The sequence below is a fragment of the Diuraphis noxia genome, unplaced genomic scaffold (assembly GCF_037042655.1).
Source record: "Diuraphis noxia isolate RWA-SAM2 unplaced genomic scaffold, SU_Dnox_SAM2 contig0003, whole genome shotgun sequence".
NCBI lineage: Eukaryota > Metazoa > Arthropoda > Insecta > Hemiptera > Aphididae > Diuraphis > Diuraphis noxia.
Genome location: NW_028301713.1, coordinates 35,551,088 through 35,573,858, shown reverse-complemented (window position 1 = coordinate 35,573,858; position 22,771 = coordinate 35,551,088). Strand labels below are relative to the sequence as shown.

The 22,771-nt window shown below is 25.9% G+C and overlaps 2 protein-coding genes across 5 annotated transcripts in view; both read right to left on the bottom strand.

The window, feature by feature from the left end:
- Positions 1 to 2,295: 2,295 nt before the first annotated feature.
- On the bottom strand, positions 2,296 to 4,403 carry LOC149057277 (uncharacterized). Its single transcript, XM_089223357.1, has 4 exons — positions 4,015 to 4,403; positions 3,389 to 3,448; positions 3,056 to 3,152; positions 2,296 to 2,476 (listed from the first exon to the last, which is right to left on the bottom strand). The coding sequence occupies exons 1-4, from the start codon at positions 4,297 to 4,299 to the stop codon at positions 2,430 to 2,432; spliced, it is 489 nt and encodes a 162-aa protein (XP_089079483.1). The 5' UTR covers positions 4,300 to 4,403; the 3' UTR covers positions 2,296 to 2,429.
- A 3,170-nt stretch (positions 4,404 to 7,573) lies between these two features.
- The window catches only part of LOC107165083 (uncharacterized), a 22,044-nt gene continuing 6,846 nt past the window's right edge, over positions 7,574 to 22,771 (bottom strand). The window contains exons 1-6 of one of the 4 annotated variants that reach the window (XM_015513157.2): positions 21,704 to 21,823; positions 21,580 to 21,638; positions 11,702 to 11,776; positions 11,297 to 11,616; positions 10,082 to 10,338; positions 7,574 to 8,717 (exon numbers count right to left, since the gene is read on the bottom strand). In XM_015513157.2, the coding sequence (XP_015368643.2) occupies positions 8,141 to 8,717; positions 10,082 to 10,338; positions 11,297 to 11,616; positions 11,702 to 11,759 (1,212 nt within the window). In that variant the 5' untranslated portion in view covers positions 11,760 to 11,776; positions 21,580 to 21,638; positions 21,704 to 21,823 and the 3' untranslated portion in view covers positions 7,574 to 8,140. Of the gene's footprint in view, positions 8,718 to 10,081; positions 10,339 to 11,296; positions 11,617 to 11,701; positions 11,777 to 11,858; positions 12,009 to 21,579; positions 21,674 to 21,703; positions 21,824 to 22,771 lie in introns of those variants that run through there. The other 3 variants (XM_015513155.2, XM_015513156.2, XM_089224501.1) reach the window with 3 other exon arrangements.

The following is a 22,771-nucleotide window of genomic DNA, read 5'->3' as shown; positions in this document are numbered from 1 at the left end:
TCAAAAATCATATTTTTTAAAAAATTATTGCGTTCCAAATTAATTTAACCAAAAAAAATATTGAATTTTAAAAAGAATTCTAAAAAATAAACAACTTGACTTAGATAAATCTTTTTACCATCAAAATTGTTTTTACAATCAGATTCACAAATAAGCTATTTTGAATTTATCCAATATTTTTTTTATTAAATTAATTTTTTTATTTTCAGTACTAAAAAATAAAACATACAAAATGTATTATACACGTAGTGCTAGGATCACTTAATGAAAAAAAAATATATTAATATGAAAAAAAGTTAGTCCAATAGCCCAAAAGTCAGTTCTATCTGTTACACCTTGTAAATATAAATATATACACATATTCACTAAATTGTAATAATATATTATAACCAGTCACCATTATTATTTATTACAAAACGATAGAATATAATGGTCATATTTATTTTACCAAATAGTTCATCATATTATATTGAGATTTAAGTAAAATTAGTTACAGTCTATAGGTACAAAGTTTTGAAAAATATAAAAATTTGTCTTCAATTCATAAAAATAAAAGGGATTTTAATGAATCTTTATATTTAATCTTAATCCATAATTAATTACGAATATTAATATATTATTTTATTTATTCATTAATTGTATTATTATAAAACTTTAATTTAATTGATCTGTATGCAATTAAAAAAAAAAAAACATCAATTCCTAACTTCTTAAAATGTGATAAATACATTTTTTGTTTAATACATTCTAGTACCTATCCATGGAGATGGTTACTACTTACATTTTCTTTTTTCCATATTTATTTACCCTAACCTGCAAGGAAAGTATCATTAGACGTACGAGCCGCGACCAAAGATACGTTTCATCTCTCATCAATGATTACAATTTTAATGATTTTAAATCAATTTATATGAAAATCTATTGCTATTGCCTACAAAATGAATACTAAGTTACTTTCTATATAGTTGGTATAGCTAAACGGGATAATGCAATGAGCGAGTCCATCACCTAAGACGTCGGCCAAAATAACAGGGAACTTGTGTATATGTAGACATTTAGTTATTCATTCATATTCGGTACAAATTTTTAAAATAATAGTATCTTGTATTTTTTGGTAAAATAAGATATATGATACTTTAAAATTATGTATCTCGATATAAAATACAATTGTATAGGTATTTGATACGTATTATTGAATATTGATGCATGTATCTTTTATAGTGCCCAATCTACATAATTTCCTACAATATTATTTTTCAATTAATAAATTGTTCACCATTGAGTTGTATTAATACGTTGATATTAATTATTTCCATATCATTGTGTTTCTGATTATATTATTATTTTAGCAAATCCTCTATAATTTATATACAACAATGAGTATATTCCTAAATATAAATTATAATAAATATTGTATGCTTGTGCGTTTCATACTGGATCTAATAGTCAATACCTGTTCTTCATTTGGGCACTTTATAATTTACCTACACATTATTTTTTATAGGAATCTGAATAGTTCATTTACTCCTACGAGTTATAATTATGTAGTTAACGTTTGTTACAGGACGACTCGAATAATCAAATACATTATAATTCATTTTAATTAATTTACCGATTGTGCTTAAAATAACCTTTGCATACTCATACATCAATTAAAAAAAATGGAATGGATTTAATGCACAATGCACATTAAATATAATATTTTGGTTTATTTGAGAATAATAATATAAATATAATTTACTACTGAACATATTTTGTATTTTTTTTTTGCATTAAATGCTTTTATTATTTTCAATTTTGATTCTGTAGTTCCTAATATATTAAAATTCCATACATGTAAAATAACTTACATATTTTTAATTAGCAAATAACTTTTGAACTGTGTAGGTAGAGCATGGATATAAAAAAGTTAAAAACTGCTGACCTAGAGAATATAGAAACTGAGACGCCATCAATACCGAGTAAAAAGTAGGGCCATATTCAAATATCATAATAAACAAATATGTTTTATATGGTAGGTATATTTTCATTCGTATTAGTTAGATTAAAACCATGAGTATGATCCTTATAATTTAGGAATTAATTTAGGTACCTACTTACAATCTTATTTTGAATAATATGATTTTTATCAATAATAAATTATAGGCACATAATATTCTAGATTATATAAAATTATTAATAAAATAAGAGTATTTTTTAGACAAACATTATATTATAAACTTTGCAATTTATAGAATATAAAATAATAATAAAATATATTTAAGGCAATACTTAAGTTCTAAAACTATTTAGTTTATTTCATTAAATAAATAATAACATAAATATCATGCGATAATTTAAGAACTTATTGAGTGCTGATATGATTATTCTTCAAATATACCGGCTGCCACGGTCATGGTATCATTGATCATATTCAAGATAATTATGTGTTATTTCATTTGTATCAATGTGATTAATCCAGTTAATAATAACACGACTGACTAAAAAAAAAAAAATTGATGCATTTTAATTTTTAATGACATTTTAGGCTTGTAACTTTTTTGATTTTTTTAATTGTATAATTTTTGTACGATTTTTACAAATTGATATCAGTGTCATTTAATTTTTTGTATTTAAAATTATAATTGTCCATCAATTTATTATATATTGTTCAATTATTATTAAACAGCACTTAACTTTTAAAATAAAACTTTAATACACATAGAAATTATACCAACTTCATATTATATTATGAATTATAACGATTCATATGAAATCAATTTCTCTTATTATTACTGCTTAAATGCGGTTAGTCACTATACCAACTAGTTAATAATAATCGTAAAGTAACCCGTTTTAGTACCAGCTAACACTGTCTACATTTAAGTTATTATCTACACGATTATATATTTTCTTACCCCCAAAATGACAACAAATAAAATATAGATAGGAAATGGTTCATTTTGTAGACAGTTCAATTTTCACCTGTTATCTCATGTAATATATATTTGAATAAAACCATTGTAAGATTCAAATAAACTCATATTTAAATAATAAAAAAAATAAATAATAATACTTACTGACATAACAATATTCAAATTTATATTGAAAAATCCGTAGGTGTTTATTTCATCCAATTCAAAAAAAGATAGTTGTAACATAAACATTTTAACCTATGTAGGTATTTAGTTAAAAAATATCATTAGAAAATCAACTTTAATCATCAACTAATAATTAATATCTAATACGTAATATATTCAAATAATATTATTTTATTTGTGATTCCTGAATGAATACTAAAGTTAACAGATGCTGATAAATAATATGATATAGAATGTCATTACAAAACTAATTTAATATTTTGAATAGTTAAAAGTCGTGAAATAATATTAATTTAAATATATTTTACTTGAAGTTTGATGTCGGTTTGTAAGTTTGATAAGCGATATAATCTTAAATATGATATTATCTTCATTTTCTAGAAAATATTGTTCAATAAATAAGCTTTTTTGTATTGCATAAGACATTATTGTAATTAAATATTTAGTTAGAAATAGTTAGATTACTGATTAATTGTAAATAAAAAAAGACTTGTATAATGTATTACGAATTAATGGTTTATACATTAAACTCTGTTGTATACATTTTTTAAATCATTCACTTAAATAGGTATAAATATTTATATAATGATTAAGGCTAAGTGCATATGGGAGTTTGCATGTGTTTCATATAAAACACAACTAAAAATATAATAAACCTTTGTTTCGATAAGAGTTTAAAAAAGTAAAAAAAAATACAAAAGAATGAATATATATTTATTTTAATTAATTAGCTTTTAATGAGAAAATAAAATATTTTTAGGATCATATTAAGCATTTTTTAATATTATTAAAGCATATAATATAGTACATTTTTAAGGCGCAAATACATGAATTGTTCCCCTGATGTCCTTACCTTAATAATGGTGAAAATTTATTATTTCATTATTATTTATTAAATAAGTAAGTAAATACTAAGTAGATTATTGTAGCTTACCTTATCGTGTATCAATGAGATAGCAACAATAGTGGACATCGTAAAGATTACAATTTGAATATTCATTATGAATGGTAATACAGTTCTTAAAACCATTTTAAATAATGATGAATTATTTGAAGGAGGAATAAATATACAAATCGATAAAAAAAGTTGAAATACCGTATTTACTCGTATATAATTGAAGAAAAAGAAACTTAAAAGCAATAAACCGCAACTCAGACTGAATACTTTTAATAGTTCAGAAAGTTCAGAGTGTAACAACCGTACTTTTTCCATTGACATTGCTATTTCAGAATTTGTCCATTCATGGGGAAAATTGGATTCAACGGAGAGAGATTTCCAAAAATTTATTAATATTTCAAATCTAATGTTTAAGTTAAGAAGAAAAAAACATGATAAAATTAAAACAGCAAAGTCTATAATGAACGGCACACCAAACAAATAGCGTATAATTATATAATTATATAAATATTTATTGTTTTTGGAGGCCATAAGTACAGCTGGAACAGTTCAAATCCGATAAAGTATATCAGTAATAATATATAAAGCGTATTAAAAAATTTTTTATTCAAAGAATGCCGTTGAACCGTCGAAAGCAGTGCAATTTTTTGATCGAATTCGATAATACCATTGATTAACCTAAAAAATAAATAATGAAAAAATTATTATTTTTATTTTACATATAGCCATATAGGTTACAGTTGATGATTTTTGTATTTACATTTTTGCAGAAAAAATAGGTTTATTAATAATACTATAAATTCTATCAGGTCAATATCTTTCTTTAAAATTTTGAAATTATATATGTTTAATGATTATGATATATTCACTTCAATCAATAATGTCTAACGTAAACCACAAAACCATAATATTATGAAGTTACCGTGACATTGCAGCATATTCAGTATAACAGTCATCCCATGGGTAGTTACATAATAATAACAAGTAATAGGATAGAAGGTAGATTGGTCATTCAAAAATGGACTAAAATATGCCTTCATTTGAAGATCGCCTAAAAAGAACTCAAAGAAATTATTCTTTTGATTGGTAAAAAATAGCGGTAAATGTGAGAAACTAGGTAATCATTCTTTTATTTATCTTTAGTGTATGATAAAAAAGGGTTAATTACACGGTACCCATTCATTCTATTAATATTTTTAAATCTCACTAATCTATTGATTATGACAGGCAGGTCATAACTTAACCTACCACACTATCATGTATATCTTATAAACTGTCGTCAAAGTGTCTAACTTGATAATCTTTTCATACGCCGAAATTAGGGTGTTGTTGGCTATTGTGCATGCATTATTGCCTAATTTAATCCTTAAGAACTAGATACCACTATAATACTATTGTAGTCGTGTACTTGCTTTTGTATATTTTAAATAAATATTAATATATACTGTATACAATAAAAATATATGAACTATAAACATTATACCTAATCATTGATGTTTCTGATAACCTTGCTGCGATTATGACACACCAAAATTTAAGTAGTAATATTACTTCCATGAAAGTAAATAGTTCCCATCCACAAAGTATGAAGGTGCATGTCAATAGCAAACACATTCGCACTAAATCAAGTAATGAAAGGATTATTGAATGCTTATCTCGAACTAATAATCCTGTTGGTTGCATTATGTAAGAAATATTAATCAATCCTAAAAACTGGCTAAATACTAAAATTGGCTTTAAATTCATTTTAAAAACAGTGGTCATTTTGATAATTTTTTTCCACTAGATACTGTAAATCCCGAAACATGAACAGAAACAAAATATTCTTGGATAGCTGATGGTTTTTATAGTTTGACTGAATTTAACCATTGATTAAATATGCAAACAAGCGGTTACTAATTACTATAATGAACGTCTATCAATTTTAATATTATATTTTCTCTGAACCACAGTTGTCTTAACTACGACCTACCTGCTACTAACCTATTATTAAGTTAAATTGAATTATTGTTTCTTTTTATTTGTTTACGTCGTAATATTATTAAATTCTATATTAAACTCGAATGAAATACTAACCTAACCTAGCACTTTATTATTGCTTATTTAAAACCTCCAGATATTAAGTTGTTAACATTATTTTATTGTGTTACCAATGGTTACCAAGTTGACAAACCATGTAAGGATAGTAAAAGTATTAAGTACCAACTACCAATGCTTGTAAGCTTTGGTCATCTATCAGTTTTTACTTGAATCCCCTTTCGATTTACAGTTATAAATTATCATATAGTATTTTGTATCATGTATTTCATCTAAATTACCATATTATACATTATTAACATTAAAAATATTAACAAGGTTAGGTAAATATGTATATAAAGGGATACATAATTTAATATTAATCAGTAAGTTTTAGTAGATGTAGCAAAATAAAAATTACGTTAAGTGATAGGATTAATCAAATGTGGGCCCTTCAAGGGTGATCGCTTGATGCGAATACAGTGACACTGTTAAACAAAACAGTAATACAAATTTATATTTTTAATTTTGATGTGTGTTTAAAAGTTTAAGGCGGAAGTGATCGGTGCTTACGACGTATACTAAAAGTCAGTTGTTATAATATTTAAAACTTTTTTTTAAAATTTAAATTGGTTAGATCGTTCATATCATATTCATTATCATATTTAGTATATTACGAAAACATTTCTCACTAGTTTAAAAACCTAAAAATATCTTATAAGTACCTATATTTTGTTTTACTAGATTTAGAGTTATTTATACATTTAAGATTTATATGTGATAAAAGCAGTATAATTTTAATATAATTTCGACTTCGTTCTTTTAATTTTAAAAAATCTCAAAATATTACATTTGGATTGGATATCAAAAAGAAAAAACAATTTTTATATTAAAATCTTTCATATGATTATTTACCAACCAAAACCTTAACATAGCTACAACCAAAAAAAATAATTGTAAATTTATAATATATTACACACCATTTCAATTTAGTAGGTACCTAATAGTGCAGTCGACCAGTGCTATAAATAGTTGAATATTTTATTGTTACAATTATTTTTAAATTATTTTCTGTTTTTTATGTTGCAAATCATAAATTCAATATAACCGAATACCACATTTAAATTTAAAAAAGGGGGTAGGCAGACAGTAGCTAACCGCTCTGCTGTACAGTAAAAGTAAAATACCACTTATATCGTTGGGCAGGCAATGTAATGGATGATGTATTAAATTTGAATTCAATAATAAATCATTATATATGAAAATGATACTGTTTACTCAGTGCTTTTGAAAACTACTTGAAATTTTAAATTTTGACTTCCCAGATGTCCCAACTAGGTTCACTTTCCTACCGGAAAAAAAAGCTGAAGTTGAAAATCGAAGTATTAATTAGATTATTGATCATATACATAGACATACAAAAAAATAAATAAATAAATAACACACATCATTGTAAAATCAATACATTCATCACTCCGCTCAGAATCTAAAATTTAAAATACTCATAATTGTAAAATACATTCAATATACCATGGCTAAGCTCAGAATCTAAAAATATTTAGCACAAACAACAACCATGTTGAAAAATTTATCAGTTTTAATTTTTGTTGGTACATGAAATTTCCATAACATGAGCTGCAGTAATATAGTACAGTCATAAAAATGAATCTTAACTTTTTTGAGCGTTGTTTCACCCTTGTTTTGTTTATGTAAAATGTAATTTAACTATATTATTTAACAGATATAAATAACTTAAATTATTATCAACTAATAATAACTTATTCCAAATTATTTTTCGATATAATAGTATTGATATGACATATTATGTGTAGTTTGTATCTATATCATGTTCATCACATTTTTTCATTGATTTCACACATATATGTATATAATATAGTATGCGTACCTATATTTTAAAATTACATTACATTTGTTTTGTAATAATCTATGCATGTTAAATAATTTATAACTATTGTAATACATCTTATTAATAAATTTGTTTATTTATATTGATTATGTTGAAATGTTATTGGGGCAAAAACAATAATTAAAAAATATTTATACCGGTTTACAAAAAATTTAAAAAAGGTTTACATTAAAAATAAACTCTATGAAAGTTAGAGAATAAATTAAATAGATGTTTTTTTTATTTTCCAGGCTTAATCATCTGGCCTATAGTCTTGCAGACATTCGTGGTCAATTGAATTTTAACATTGTCAATAAATGCGTTCGTCAATGTTTTTTCAATATCGTTCGACAACTTTGTACCGTACTTAACATTTGGCTGGTTCACTACGACTTCGGATTTGCATTCGACGGGCTTAAGTATATTGAACGATATGCTGATATCGATTCTGCTGATGGTGAACGTAGCTTTGCCGACGGTAGGCTTACTCTCCTCGAGTTTAAAGTCAAATGTACCGTCTAAGCTATGGATTGTTGTACGTAAATCAACTGTAACCGTGTTGGTGGCCATTTTCGCGGTGACCTTTTTCAATTTACGTTCCGCATTAGCGAGTCCACTAATGACAGTGTTGCTGATGCTATACCCTACGCTGTTGTTAGGTAGCTTTCCGTTTGTACCGGGAAAGTTTTGAACGGTGTCGTTCTTGATTATGATGTACGGTTTTATGACCTGTCGTATAGCCACAGTGATGTTGTTATGCGTGTCTCTAACCACGCGATCAGCTACTTGTTGGAAAACAATATCTTCAACGAAATGTCTAAAATCATAAATTTAAAAATAAATATATAAATATTTTTAAAAATTGATAAATTATTGAGTAATAATTTTTTAAAATAAACAATTGAATGATAATTTGATTATATTAATTACGACGTAGACACAACCGTATCATTCAATCTGCATGCATAAAAAAGTTTAACAACTCTATAATCTTATATACCTGCCGTATATTATAACATCTAGAAACTATTTAACATAAAAGGATTTTTAAAGATTTTAGATGATAGACATATACATATAAGTGTAGTGTATAACTTATTATGTACAAGATATAGCTATAGTTTTTTCCATAATGTAATAGTGAAATCTCTTCAAGATTGTTACATCAATACGTTGAAATATCAGAAGTTTAAAAATTGAAATCAAATTATAATTTATTAAGTCTATAGAACAAGTCTGCATGGGCTAAAGATTAATTTGTAATTGTGTAATAGTTTAATAGAGAAAACATTCTTTACTTTTAAGTAACGAAATAAGAGTGGTATTTATACCATAATACCAACTATTAAATGTATAGGTATAAGTCACAAGACACTTAGGTATGTTTTGATATTACATAAGTACATAACCGTTAAGATTATCCGTAGATATTCTTTAAATTACCTATATATTATTGATTGTATATACAAATTGCATAATACACATTATAGTATACGTATAGTATGTTTAAAAACAATATCAATTGATCAACCTTAAATAAATAATATTAAATCTTCTAATGCACTACATTATGCTATAAACATAATACTTATTTGTCATTTATATTTTTTAATACCTGAAATTACATAATTACCGAATCATATTTTGTTTTAATATATTATTAAAATTGCTATATGCAGTATTACCTATAATTTATTTTTAGAGTTAGGATTTGTATCTTTATTAAACCATTTTTAGACTTTCTAATTTAGTTTTAAATTCTAAATTTAATAATAATAGAAAAACTAGTTTTTCTTAATATTCCGGTTTCCAGAGAATTTTTGTTGGTTTTTCTCAATTGTTAAAAAAGCTGAGAATCTCTTACTCTTGACTTATCATACTACCAACTAGAAATCTTTCTTAATATTGAAGGTTGAAACAAATTGTCTGCTTTAAAACGTGATTCACACGTAGCCATTCAAGAAACGCTACTGAGTGACTGCGCGTGAAACTATTAAAGAGTCCAGTGATCTAGTAACCAAACTGCCTTCGGTACTCTCAAAATTGTAGTAAATGCTAGTATTTTTTGCTTTGTATTTAATTGAAAAATTTATAAATTTTAAAACAACAACTGTTTGTCAACTAAATGTTTGTTAGATAAATGAAATTGTAAAATATATATTTTTATAATAAGTAACTCACTTTACATTAGAAAAATCACTAATCTTTAATACTTCTGGTAAACCACCTGTGAATGATACCTTTACATTTTTATATGAAATGCTAGATTTTGGTACTGTCGATGGGTATGATTCGGTGTTTTCTGAAAGCGTAGTACTTGCCAGATACTTAATGTCTTGTAATTGGATATGGTACTTTCCTTGATCAAAATACGAAGAATTCATGAAAGTGTATCTTCCTCTAACGCTCAGTTCTTTCCATCCTAATTCAGTAACGACCTATACAAAATAATAATACATTAGAACAATCATAATTGACATAATTGATAATATATATTTTAATTTGTCCACTCATATTTCGTTTTTTTTTTAAAAATATTTTAATGGTCATAATATTATGGATTATGAATATTATTAATATACAAATACATATACAAAGTGAATTTGAATTTATGTTTGATACCATTCTTTATATAGTCAACTGAAAAATAATTGTCATGAATGTAATTCAAAACAATGAAGTGAAATCAAACGAGGCAATTGCTAGTTTTTCTACTTCAATTTCGTAAGTGAGATCAAAATAATTTCATAAATTAAAATAATATTTGAAGTTTGGTCTTTTAATATTAACACCTTTCATATAGGTAGCAGTTAGTTGGAGTGTGGGAAAATCTGCTTAATAATAACAAAAAAATATGCTTTCTTAATTCCTATACACTATTAAGCTATAACACCGTTCAACCATGACGATTATCACTTAAGAGAAAAATTTAATAATATAGCTTAAGAAGACGGAAAATCAACATTTGTTATCTCCGTCAAGTGCGTAACATATTATAAAAAAATTATGTACAGAACTTCAGCAGTTCAGTTTTGGTCTTTTGGACCTTAGTTTTGTCACCTAGTTTTAATATTAGATGTATAGATACTATTGATACTATTCCATATTATAATGATTTATTTTTTATCCAATAACCATTATCTATAGTTTTATTTATACGATGATGAACATATAAATATATTATATATTATACTATCTAGATGTATAGGAACTAGAATTTTTTTTAAGAACAAAGTGTTGCAGATTTCATTATTTTTATCTTAGTAAACGTAATAAGCAGGTAATTTAAACATTTTAAAAATGTCAGACTATTTACAAGTACCTATATTTTTATTTCTACGTATTCAATTTAATTTTTTCCGACTGATCAATTCAAAAAATAATAATATTAATTACCTGATTCGGAACCCATTTAATGATAATACTGTTTTTATTATGTCCAATAAACCCTCTAATGGCATTATTGTAAAATATAAGATCAGACTGTGGATTAGAAGTCCTCACATTCGAAATCGGCATTTCGTCTTTAAAGTATCCGTATGGAGATTCTGGATCCAACATGTGCCCAGAGTATTCAGAAATCACTTTAAGCTGGTTTTCATATGCCTGAAAAACTGCTTTTTGAATTTCTTCATCATTTTTGTCACGCATTTTTTTTGGTAGCACTTCCGGTAACGTGTCATCATCAGACGACCAATTATTTGCTGATAAATTGTCTGAAAACATTTATAAATATCAATATACGATTTTCATGCCAAAAAAAATTGTAAACACAATAGTTTTTAAACCAGATAAATTTACCTGCAAACGCAAACGAAATGCTAATTATCAACGCAAACACCGTACAATAAGACTGCATGTTGACAAATTTTAGTTCTAGTTATAAAAAAAAAAAAAAATAACATTATAACGTATGTGTAATATAAATGCGTAATACATTTTACCCTTTATACTTAACTATATAATATATAATGGGCAAATTCTGATGAGCTGAAAACGTTTATTATTTTAATAAGTTTAATGAGTAGTGAGTAATGATGAGTATTGACTACATATAGGTACGCGAATATAGCATTAATTAGATATAATAACTTCTGTTAATATCTCTTAAAAAAAAAAAAAATGCAAGTATTCGTTAATAGAAATTATCAGCTATATATAACATAATAATTAGGAAAAAATTTGTTTTTATACAGGTACCTCTTTAATATTTCCATCAAAGATAAACCCATAGGTCAACTTTTAATTTGCTGCAAACAAATTTTCAATAACATGAAACGACTTTTTATCAAATATTAATTGAATACCTACCTATTTAATAATAACAAACATTAAGAAGACGTCAATATGATTGAAAAATGATCATAACTTGCTTCAAAATTAGAATATCAAAAATATCCTTCGTGGAGATATACAGTGTGGAGTAAAACAAACTTTTTTGAACGATTAAAATTAAAGCTACATTTGTAAGACACATCACAAATGTTTACGACTCCAATACATTTAAAGTTCATTGAAAAAAATAAACACAATATTTAGAATAATAGAATTATTTGTACAGAATGATTTCTTACAATCTGGGCCTAAATTTCTTTTTAATCTAAAGATAAAACAATAAATAAAATCGTATTAGACAATTATGTAAATTATATTAACTCTCCATTTGCAAATATTTAATACCTCTCAAAATAACTTAATAGGTATTACAAATATTATTATTATTATAGCTGATAGGTACTTGTCTTAATTATTTATTACATTTCACATTATAATGATTATTTAAATTTAAAGATACAAAATTGAAAATATTATTACAAATTCTTTCTAATTTTAAAAATTATATTCAAATAATAGCCAATTACATCAATTTATGATATCATAAAATGGTCGTATATTCAGAGCGTAGTTTAATTAGTGCTTCAAAATGTCATGAAAATTAAAATTGTGAAACATTTAATTATTATAGAATTATCATTTATCATCACATAGTGAAATATTTCATACGTCTTTAAATACCACTAAACCATCATAGACGTTTCCTATATAAGGACTATGTGCATAAGGAAAATAGATAATTCCCCTGACATTTTATTATAGACAGCATTTTAACACATCATTTTTGAATTTTAAGATTCATCCTGTTTTAACTAAATTTCATTTATATTACAGCACATTTTTTTAAGAGCCATTCGGCTTGATTAATTGAGTTATGACGATAAAAAAAAAACGTACGATTGACATATTTATCAAAATTTAGATAGAAATCAAATCATACAGAAGACATATTGAAGAATAGATCAATTTCAAAATCAAATTAATAAATGATTATTATTATTGGTAATTACAACTTTCATAAATTATTTCTACATATTTTTAAACAACTCAACTCAAATAAAAACATAATTGAAAAACTTGTGATAAAAATCAAAATACCTATAGAATTTCCCGCATTGGGAAATAATTATAATCACAGATAATAATGATAATATAATATAGTGTAATACGTTACGCAATCGTCGCTATCTATATTCAATAAAATAAAATTTTAAAAATGTGCGGAAATTAGTAAATGTCACAGCAAATATATAACACGTTCATTATTCATATTAGTATATTACGAATAAAAGAAGAGTAAACACTAACACCGATACCGAACAGCGTGTTCGATGATAAACGTAATATTTAGGCGCGAGTTTATTTTACAAATAAAACAGTTGTTATAATCAAATTTCGACCTATGTGAGTATGGGACGATAATAATAGTATTACATATTAAGGTACTCTGTCCAAATTAACCTTTTTGTTTTTTTCATGAACTGTTAAAATGTTTGTAATTAATTTCTTACCGTAATTCTATATACAATATACATATTATATAGTTAATATTTACTGGATTTATAAGATTATCGATGGATATAATGGTAAAAAAATTTGACCTATTCAAAAACTATGATAACTTGTCTCTTATAATAATAATAACGATAAACCGGGTGTTCTCAGCGTATATACAGTATTTAAATTGTAGGTACGCTTGTATAAAAATATAATTGTGTTTAGATAATAAAAAAATATAAATGAAACAACATGGTAACACGTCATGATACAATATATTAAATTTATTTATTTCGTATGGCATGGATATCAAACACATAATACACTAATACACTATTCAATTTATAACTGTAACAAATAATAATTGGAGAGATGGTGGTAGTCTGTTCGTGGCCCTCCCTGCATATGCTATTATACACGTCGAAACCTAACAAGTATAGAAGCAATAATAATAGCATAACAAATACCACCACGTAGGCGCTGATACCCACCTCATCAAACACATCGAGTAATATATTATATAATTAAGACACTTAGATAATAGGTGAAAATTAAAAAGTGTGTTTAAATATTTTTATTTAATTTAATTAATTAATATTAGGCAGCTTGTTTATTAATAAATGATAAGGTACCTTAAGTACTAAAGCAGCTTATAAAGTACTAGCTGAATTACCCGGCTTCGCCCGTGTGTAGTTTTTGTTTTATCAAAATAAAATTCTTAAATCAACACAAATTGTTGTGTTTTAAAGAAGAAAAAGTGGGAAAGTGGGTATCGCTCTGCTGTACATTAGGTGGTGGGGTCGGGGTGGACCTCTACTAGGGTAGGTTAGATTGAATGCAATGATAGGCATCATTGTATACGAAAAACGATTCTGAACGGAGATGATTTGTCAGTCTAGGATATATTATATTTAAATATTGACATATATATATTCTATTTTGAAACAAATATTTTATTTTTCAATTAGGACGCATTTTGCATAAGACATGGTTAATCAATTTTTCCAAAAACATTGCATGTAGTTATCATAATTCATAAATACCTTATATTATCATAGATATACATATACCTGGTTTGAGGATAAATCGTTATCATTACGCGATATCATAAAAATTTAAAACTCAAACGCTCAAAACATTTTTCCTATAATGACGCTTCAAATTTTCTCTATAGCTATTTGAAGCAAAACTTATGGAAAACTTAGTGTTGAATTTTATAACCTTAGATTAAAATACAAACAATATTATGATTTTGAAACTACAAAATAATTCGCAAATATTCATGGTTTTGACGAATTTTTGTCAATATTTGAAATTCAAATGCTAATAAAAATTTAATTTGCATATCCGGTGGACATTTTTTTTGTGATAAAGATTGGAAACTTGTAAGGAATATTATATTAAATCTTTAAATCTTAGTTTAAAAAAGAAAATTTTTTATGAATTTCTAGCTTAAAATAATTTTTTTGTTAAATTAAATTTTAAATTTTTGTGATTTTAACGTATTTTGTCAAAATTCAAACTTTGAATGCTTATAAAAAAAAATTGTAACTATGAATTTCTTTTATTTTTCAACTGCTATTGTAATAACATGTTAAGAGCCTTGTATTAAATTTTCAAGATTTTCTACCTAAAAAATAAATTTTTATCGATTTTAATTTAAAAAAAACTAATAATGATTGAAAATTGCATATACCCATTAATAGTTCAACTTAAGTCAAATTTTTTTAAAAATTTCATGGTGGATAGAATATACTTATGTAAACATTTGGTGATAATTGCATGTATCAATGATCATTCGTTTTAAAGTTACATCAAAAATCAAAATCGATTTTGTCGAAAACTGATTGTACGTAAAATTTCCTGTTTTTCCGTTAATTTTTAGTTTGTTTATCCCAATTATTTAGAAAAATATTAAGAATTTTGATCCCCCAAAAGTATCAACTAGATTCACTTTCTGATTTAACAAGGTACTGAAGTTAAAAGACAAAGCATTTTTACTGCCTCAAAACGTAATGACAAACACAAAAAAAATATTCATGGCTTTGACGAATTTTTGTCAATATTTGAACTTCAAATGCTAATAAAAAAAAATTGTTTCCATGTAGTCTTATAATTTTTTATTCACTATAAGAATAACTTATGAGGAACTTTTTATTAAATTTTCAAGTATTTTTATTGAGCCAAAAAAATTTTATCGACACTTCAAAAAAATTTTTCAGAAAAATTGAAAATTTCAGTTGTCTATCAATATCTCAAAAAAAGTCAAAATATTTTGAAAATTAAATCATGTAAAGAAAATGGCAATCTTAATAACTGATAAAATTTTCAAGTATCTACGACTTATACTTTTTGAATAATAACAAATATTTAAAATCGTTTCAGGATAAATCGTTATCGTTACGCTATTTCGAAAAAATTTAAAATTCAAACGCACTTAAAATGTTTCTTATAATGATGCTTCGAGTTTTCTCTATAGCTACTTGAAGGAAACTTATGGAAAACTTAGTGTTGTATTTTTAATTCTTAGTTATAAACACAAACAATTTTATAATTTTTCAACTTCAAAATTGCTTGCAAATTTTTGTGTTTTCGACAGATTTGTAAAAATTTGAAATATAAACGCTTATAAAAAAAATTGTGAAGTACGATTTTTAATTTTTTTTAGCTACAATAAGAAAAACTCATAAGGAACCTTGTATTAAATTTTCAAGTTTTTTTGGTCGTCCAACATTTTTTTACCGACACTTCAAAAAAAATTCTCAAAAAAAGTGTAAATTTCAGTGGTCTATATAAATAACTCAAAAAAAATCAAAAATTTTTGAAAATTAAACTGTATATAGATAACACTAACATAAACATTTGGTGAAAATTTCAAGTATTTAAAGTGATTATTTTTTGAATTACAACCATATAAAAAAATCGATTTGGTCGAAAACTGATTTTGCGTAAAAATTCCCGTTTTTCTGTCATTTTTTTTTTGTTTTTCTCAATTTTTTTGAAAACTGTTGGAAAATGTTTACTTTTGACCTCTATAATGCACCAAGGATCTTCAATTTTACATCGGAAACCACCCCCAAAGTTTGAAATCGAAGCATTATTTCGACTAGTTATGCTGTACACAGACACAAAAACAAAAACAAAAAAAAAAACACACATCATTGTAAAATCAATACATTCATCACTTCGTTGAGAATTTAAAAAATGTATTTTACTTAATGCTATAAAGTGCTAAATAGTAGTAGCTGTTGAATTTTAAAAACAAAAAAAAAAAAAAAATAATATTAAACAATAATTCTATGATTATATATAACTTTTTTTATGAATATTTACAAATGATACGTAGTTGCTCAATTTTAATATGTCTTAAGTAAAAACTTCTTGGTATACCACATTTATGGTTTTATTTTGTGGTGCATAAACGTACAAATGGTCAGGTCATCCAACTCTAGAAAACATAAGTGAATATCTAGTATGTAGTAATAGTGCTGAATACATAAGTGGTGTTTGATATAAAATAAAACGTTTTGTGGAATAAATGATGTTTGTAATTTTACGATGTCTATAAATGCATTAATAACATCGTCGTTTAAATAAGAATTATGTATTGCTAAGGCAGTACAGTGGTCTTTCCTCATAATGTAAATGACAATACTCTTAAATTGTAGTTAAATAATTTAGGGAAACACTACACAAACGCACACAGTTCACTATAATCACAGTCACAGTACACTGATGAACCAACAATCGACGCGCGTTCGGCGTCTGGTGGATCGTAAGTCGTACCACGTTTATCGCATTTCGGTAAGAAATGTATTATTATTTTTAGTCGGTGTTTTCTATACAACTCATTAAATATTACATAGCCTCGGAACAATTCATAACACACACAAAGAAAGGTAAGAGTACAGGTAGACGGAAACCCTCGGACCGCCGTGCCGTACCGTATTTCCCGTTATCGGCCGACTGCAATTGTTATTATTATATGAATATAGATATACAAATTACACGTACAAATTTATTTTTGCCAATTTCAAGATTTTAACCCTTTAAATCAAAATTTTGAAAATCGAGTGACGTGGTGACACTCAGGAAGGTATTTGGAACAACTCTGTGAAAAAAAATTGGAAAAAAGTTAAATAGCGTCGACACAAAATTGGTACATAAAAAAGGCCTGTTCTTTTATATATATAAGGAAGGATTTAATATAAGTAATAACCAAAATTATACATTGATATTACTACCTCCATTATGGCATTGTGTATAGGTACCTGAAGTCTAAATAGTATAATATACCAACTACTCAACGGTATTGGTGCAGGTAAACAGGTAGGTACACGAGAATCAATTCGTACATCATAGTCATCGATTAGGTCCCAGACACGGGTAATCGATTTTCTTCCTACCTTTTCTGTATTCTGATTGCGGCCTATTGTGTAGTAGGTAGGTTAAGTACAATATTTTTGACCCATGTAGTAGTGTGCAAATCGGGCGTATATTGATTCCGCCGATTTTATATCAACTCCGCCGGCTATTGATCCCGCCGGCTACTGTTTATAATATCTACACATCGATTCCGCCGGGCACTTTTCATCCCCCCCTTCCCCATTGTATATGTATTTTAAAACGTATAGTCTAATTCAGTGGTGCGCAACCTTTTTTGATCCACGACCCCCCAAAATAATTTATTTTTTAATACGGCCCCCCTACCTACCAACATTATGTAAGTGTGTAATTTAAATTTACTTAATAGTCTTAATGTATAACACATTTTACACATTTTATTCATATACATTAAATCATTAATTTTAGAGCAGTTTTAATATTTCTTTAATTTAATTAATCAAAAACATGAAAAAAAAAAATATTATAATAACCCATATACTGCGTGGTTCAATAGAACTAGTTATCGCAATATTAATAAGATATGACATATTGTCATAATATTACGATTGACACAGCCATCAACGGTACAAAATAATTTTACTTTGTATAAAACTATAAAATAATATACAATATACATAGCAATATAGTATAAAACTTTTTCATTTGGTGATTACTGGCGACCCCCTAATAAAATTACGCGACCCCCTTAGGGGTCGTGACCCCCAGGTTGCGCACCACTGGTCTAATTAGAAAGTTTCTAAGTTCACTTATTTAAAATACGTGTCCAAATATTATCAAAAGTAGTTACTTATATACATTTTAATGTTATACCTACATACAATTATTACTATCAGTTTATTCAATTTAGACATGTGACCAAATTTGATCAAAAGTAGTAACATTTATATATTTTTATTTTTAACTATATAATTATTATAATTTTATAAAATTTAGATTATACATTTTATAATATATTCACATATTAATTAGATTATGCATTTTCATTTTTAATTGTATAATTATTATAGTTTTATTCAATTTAGACATGTGATCAAATTTTATGGAAATATTATAAAATTTGATCAAAATTAGTTACACTTTCACATTTTAAAATAGACATACAATTGGTGGTGGGGGTGATGAACAGTGTCCGGCAGAATCAATGTGTAGATATTATAAACAGTAGACGCCGGAATCAATATGTAGATTTTATAAACAGTAACCGGCGGAATCAATATAAACCTTTTTCCTAAGCAGGTAATTTCGGCGGAATCAATAAATCCCCTCCAGATCTATTGAACGTGAATTGATTTTCACAAGATATGACCTTTATCCTATATAGTTACCTATTTGTTCTTATATTACTGTTATTTTATAACACTGGCATACGATATGTATAATTTTTGAATTATTTAATCCTTTATACTTGAACTGATTTTTATTTGTTTTTGTATTATTATTTTTTGAATATCACAGATAAAATAATTAATAATATTGTGACTATTCATTTCCCAATCTAGCGCGATTCTATAACTACGAATGCAGTAGTCATTACTAAAATCATATTAAAATAGTGTAATTAAATGCTTACACAGTATACAATAGGACACAATCGAAACACTGGAAATGTATAAAGGTCAAAACGGAACGCAATCGAATGTCACCAATTATTTTATTTAAAAATATGTATAATGTATGTTCACTGAACACATAATTCCTAATCAATATGTACCTTTATCTAAACTATATACCTAATATAAGTTTATAAAGGTGTGTATAGTGTATATATATATATATATCTACCTAGGCAGATATATTTTGAGCATTAAATAACTATATTCAGCATTTAGGTAGGTATTATCACTGATCAGTGATCAGTTACCATACAAAATGAATTTTAAATCAATTTAAACAGTGTTTTAATGTTTAGCGAACTATATTCAAGAATAATATAGTCTATAACAAATAAGAAATAATAGAATATATTATACAAAATAATCAAAATCCCAAATTATAAAAAAAATGTTTATACCTATGTCTCTTATACAAATAAAATGTTTAAGTTTATTAATAGAGATTATTAATATGTTTATTAGTGGTTAGCTATTACTTATAAGTAGTTTATTATAATTAGTATAATTTAGAGTTGGTTTTAAAAGAAAAGAAGGGGCAAAATAATATAAAAATACTTTTTAACTACCTGCATGTATTGTGTTAAAAAATATAGTGGGGAGTCGTTGACACCATTCTACTTCTCAAATAATTTATTCCTATTAATAACCGATATTTAATCTTTACATGTAAATACTATTTACAACAGTCAACAATCCTTGAAGTTTTGTTTAGTTGTAAGACTAGTGAACATATATTAAATTAGCACCTTCTATACATATTATGATGAGCAGATGTTGTATAGATTATACAATACAAATATTTTAATGTTCAATTACATAATACGCATGCAGAAAATATTCAAGATCAACTGTTATGCTTAGAAAAACAGTGTGTTGTAACATACAATAAATATATGAGTTATAAGAGCAAGGATCTTAAAACGATATTCTTACTCCCACAATAAAATGATTAAATGTCAGGGTAACTCTCTCTCCTTTGTCATCTATCCACAGATCACGTCAATGATTATTAGTAGGGCTCGGCCGGAATAAGCCTTTGCTTATTTTTATGGATTGACTTAAAATGTAGCACAGTGCTATGGAAGTTTATGTCATGTTATAATACGTTTAATTATGAAGTTTGAAAGTGCTTTTTTTCGCTTGTTTCAGCGATTTTTCAAAAAAATGCTTATTCCCAGTTTTTCTCATTATAATTGCCTATTTGACCAGTATTTCTACGTTTTTATAATGTTTTTATAATGTTTTCAAATATTATAAATATCGTCTATACATTTCATTTTTCAGAAAATCCCTCGGAAATCCATAAAACCCTTAAAGTATCGAAAGTGAAGTTTAATTTATTTTATAATACAAAGATAAAGATTTATTTTTATTTTGTTTGATTTTTTAGTTAAAATTTTTAGTTTTTTGATAAATATTTTTGCAAAAATTTAAGTTTTTAAATGCTTATTTGAGTGCTTATAATTATGTTTTCAAGAGCTTTTTTAAGCGCTTATTTTAATGATTTTAAGTGCTGATTTAAGCTTAATTATAAGTCCCGGGCTCTGGTTATTAGTAATAAAGATGGTACGTATAAATAGCTAAATTAACTTATTACTATATAGCATGTAAATAGGAATAAATAATATAAAATTTGTTTGAATCTATTATATTATGTACTGATGAAGTTAGGTCATCTACAACTTCAATAGAATTTTTTTTTTTTAATTAAGTACATTCAGGTTACCTTTAATTTTATAATTATTTATTAAGTCAATATATAGGTATACTCAGTGGTCATGTTTTAATTAAAATAAATTATACATGTTTAAATTTGGAAATGCTTACCTTTATTTATGGTCGTTGAATCACTTAAGAAAATTTGTTTTCAGCACATGAAATCCAAACTGGTTGAATCAAATGGACAATTGATATTAATGTTCTATAAAGTAAAAGTATAGTCAATAAATACTTATAGGTGATCCATAGGAGTATCCCGAGTATCCGAGTATAGTTTCAAGTGTTGTAACAATATGATGTATATTATCGCATTTCAGCGTTTGGCCAAGAGGCAGAAATGACCAACGAATCGTTTACATTATAAATGTAGGTAGGTCATCATTGGCGTCATTGAAATAATGCAATGCCATATAGGTAGCCTAGGTATGTAGTGGGGATTACAGAAATGGACCTAAACGTAATCTTTGTTATTCGGTACCTACCCTGTTCATAGTACAATATAACGTGAATCTGAATAGAAATTATCGTTTATAATATGGTAATCAAATTGATATTATGTGCTGTAAATCTATAATCCATATAATATAAACATAAAATTTTATATTATTGTATACCTGCCATTGATCATAATTATAAATAATCAATGACACCAACTATAAGTACTAGCTTATTCTAAATGGCATTGCCCGCGGATTTACTACGTTACATCGTTGCATGTAAACTGCACAAAATTTAACACACTTATTTTGGTCGTTTAGATCAAATATAAAATACAAGTCTAAAATTATATCCATAACTATTTTATGTTATGTAAGCGATCCTATGTATATTCCAAATATATTTTATTAACTATATATGCTAATATACATATATAAATATATAATACTAAAACCTAATGGGTAATTGTCCACCCCATAGGCTACCTTCCACGTGCGGTTGCGCTTCATCACTCATCGTCTCCAAGTCTCTTTGGAAAACGGTATTTTGCGCCAATTTTATAGTATTTACTTGTAAATTGCGCCAGTAATAGTTACATTTAAGTGAGTTAAAACAACTTAGATGTATGGCGTTAAATTCGATCATCAAATTCTGTTAACCCTAGTTTTTTTATTATTTCTTAATTTGTATTAATTGATAATGTTGAACACTGTGTTAATTAGTCATGTATATTAAATTACAACAAATAACTTTCACTACTAGTCATATTGTAGTGTATTCATACAAATTGATGTGTCATATGCGAACTTTTTTTTTATCATCGAATCGAGCGTGAAAAACGATCTGCCGGGACGTTTCGTAT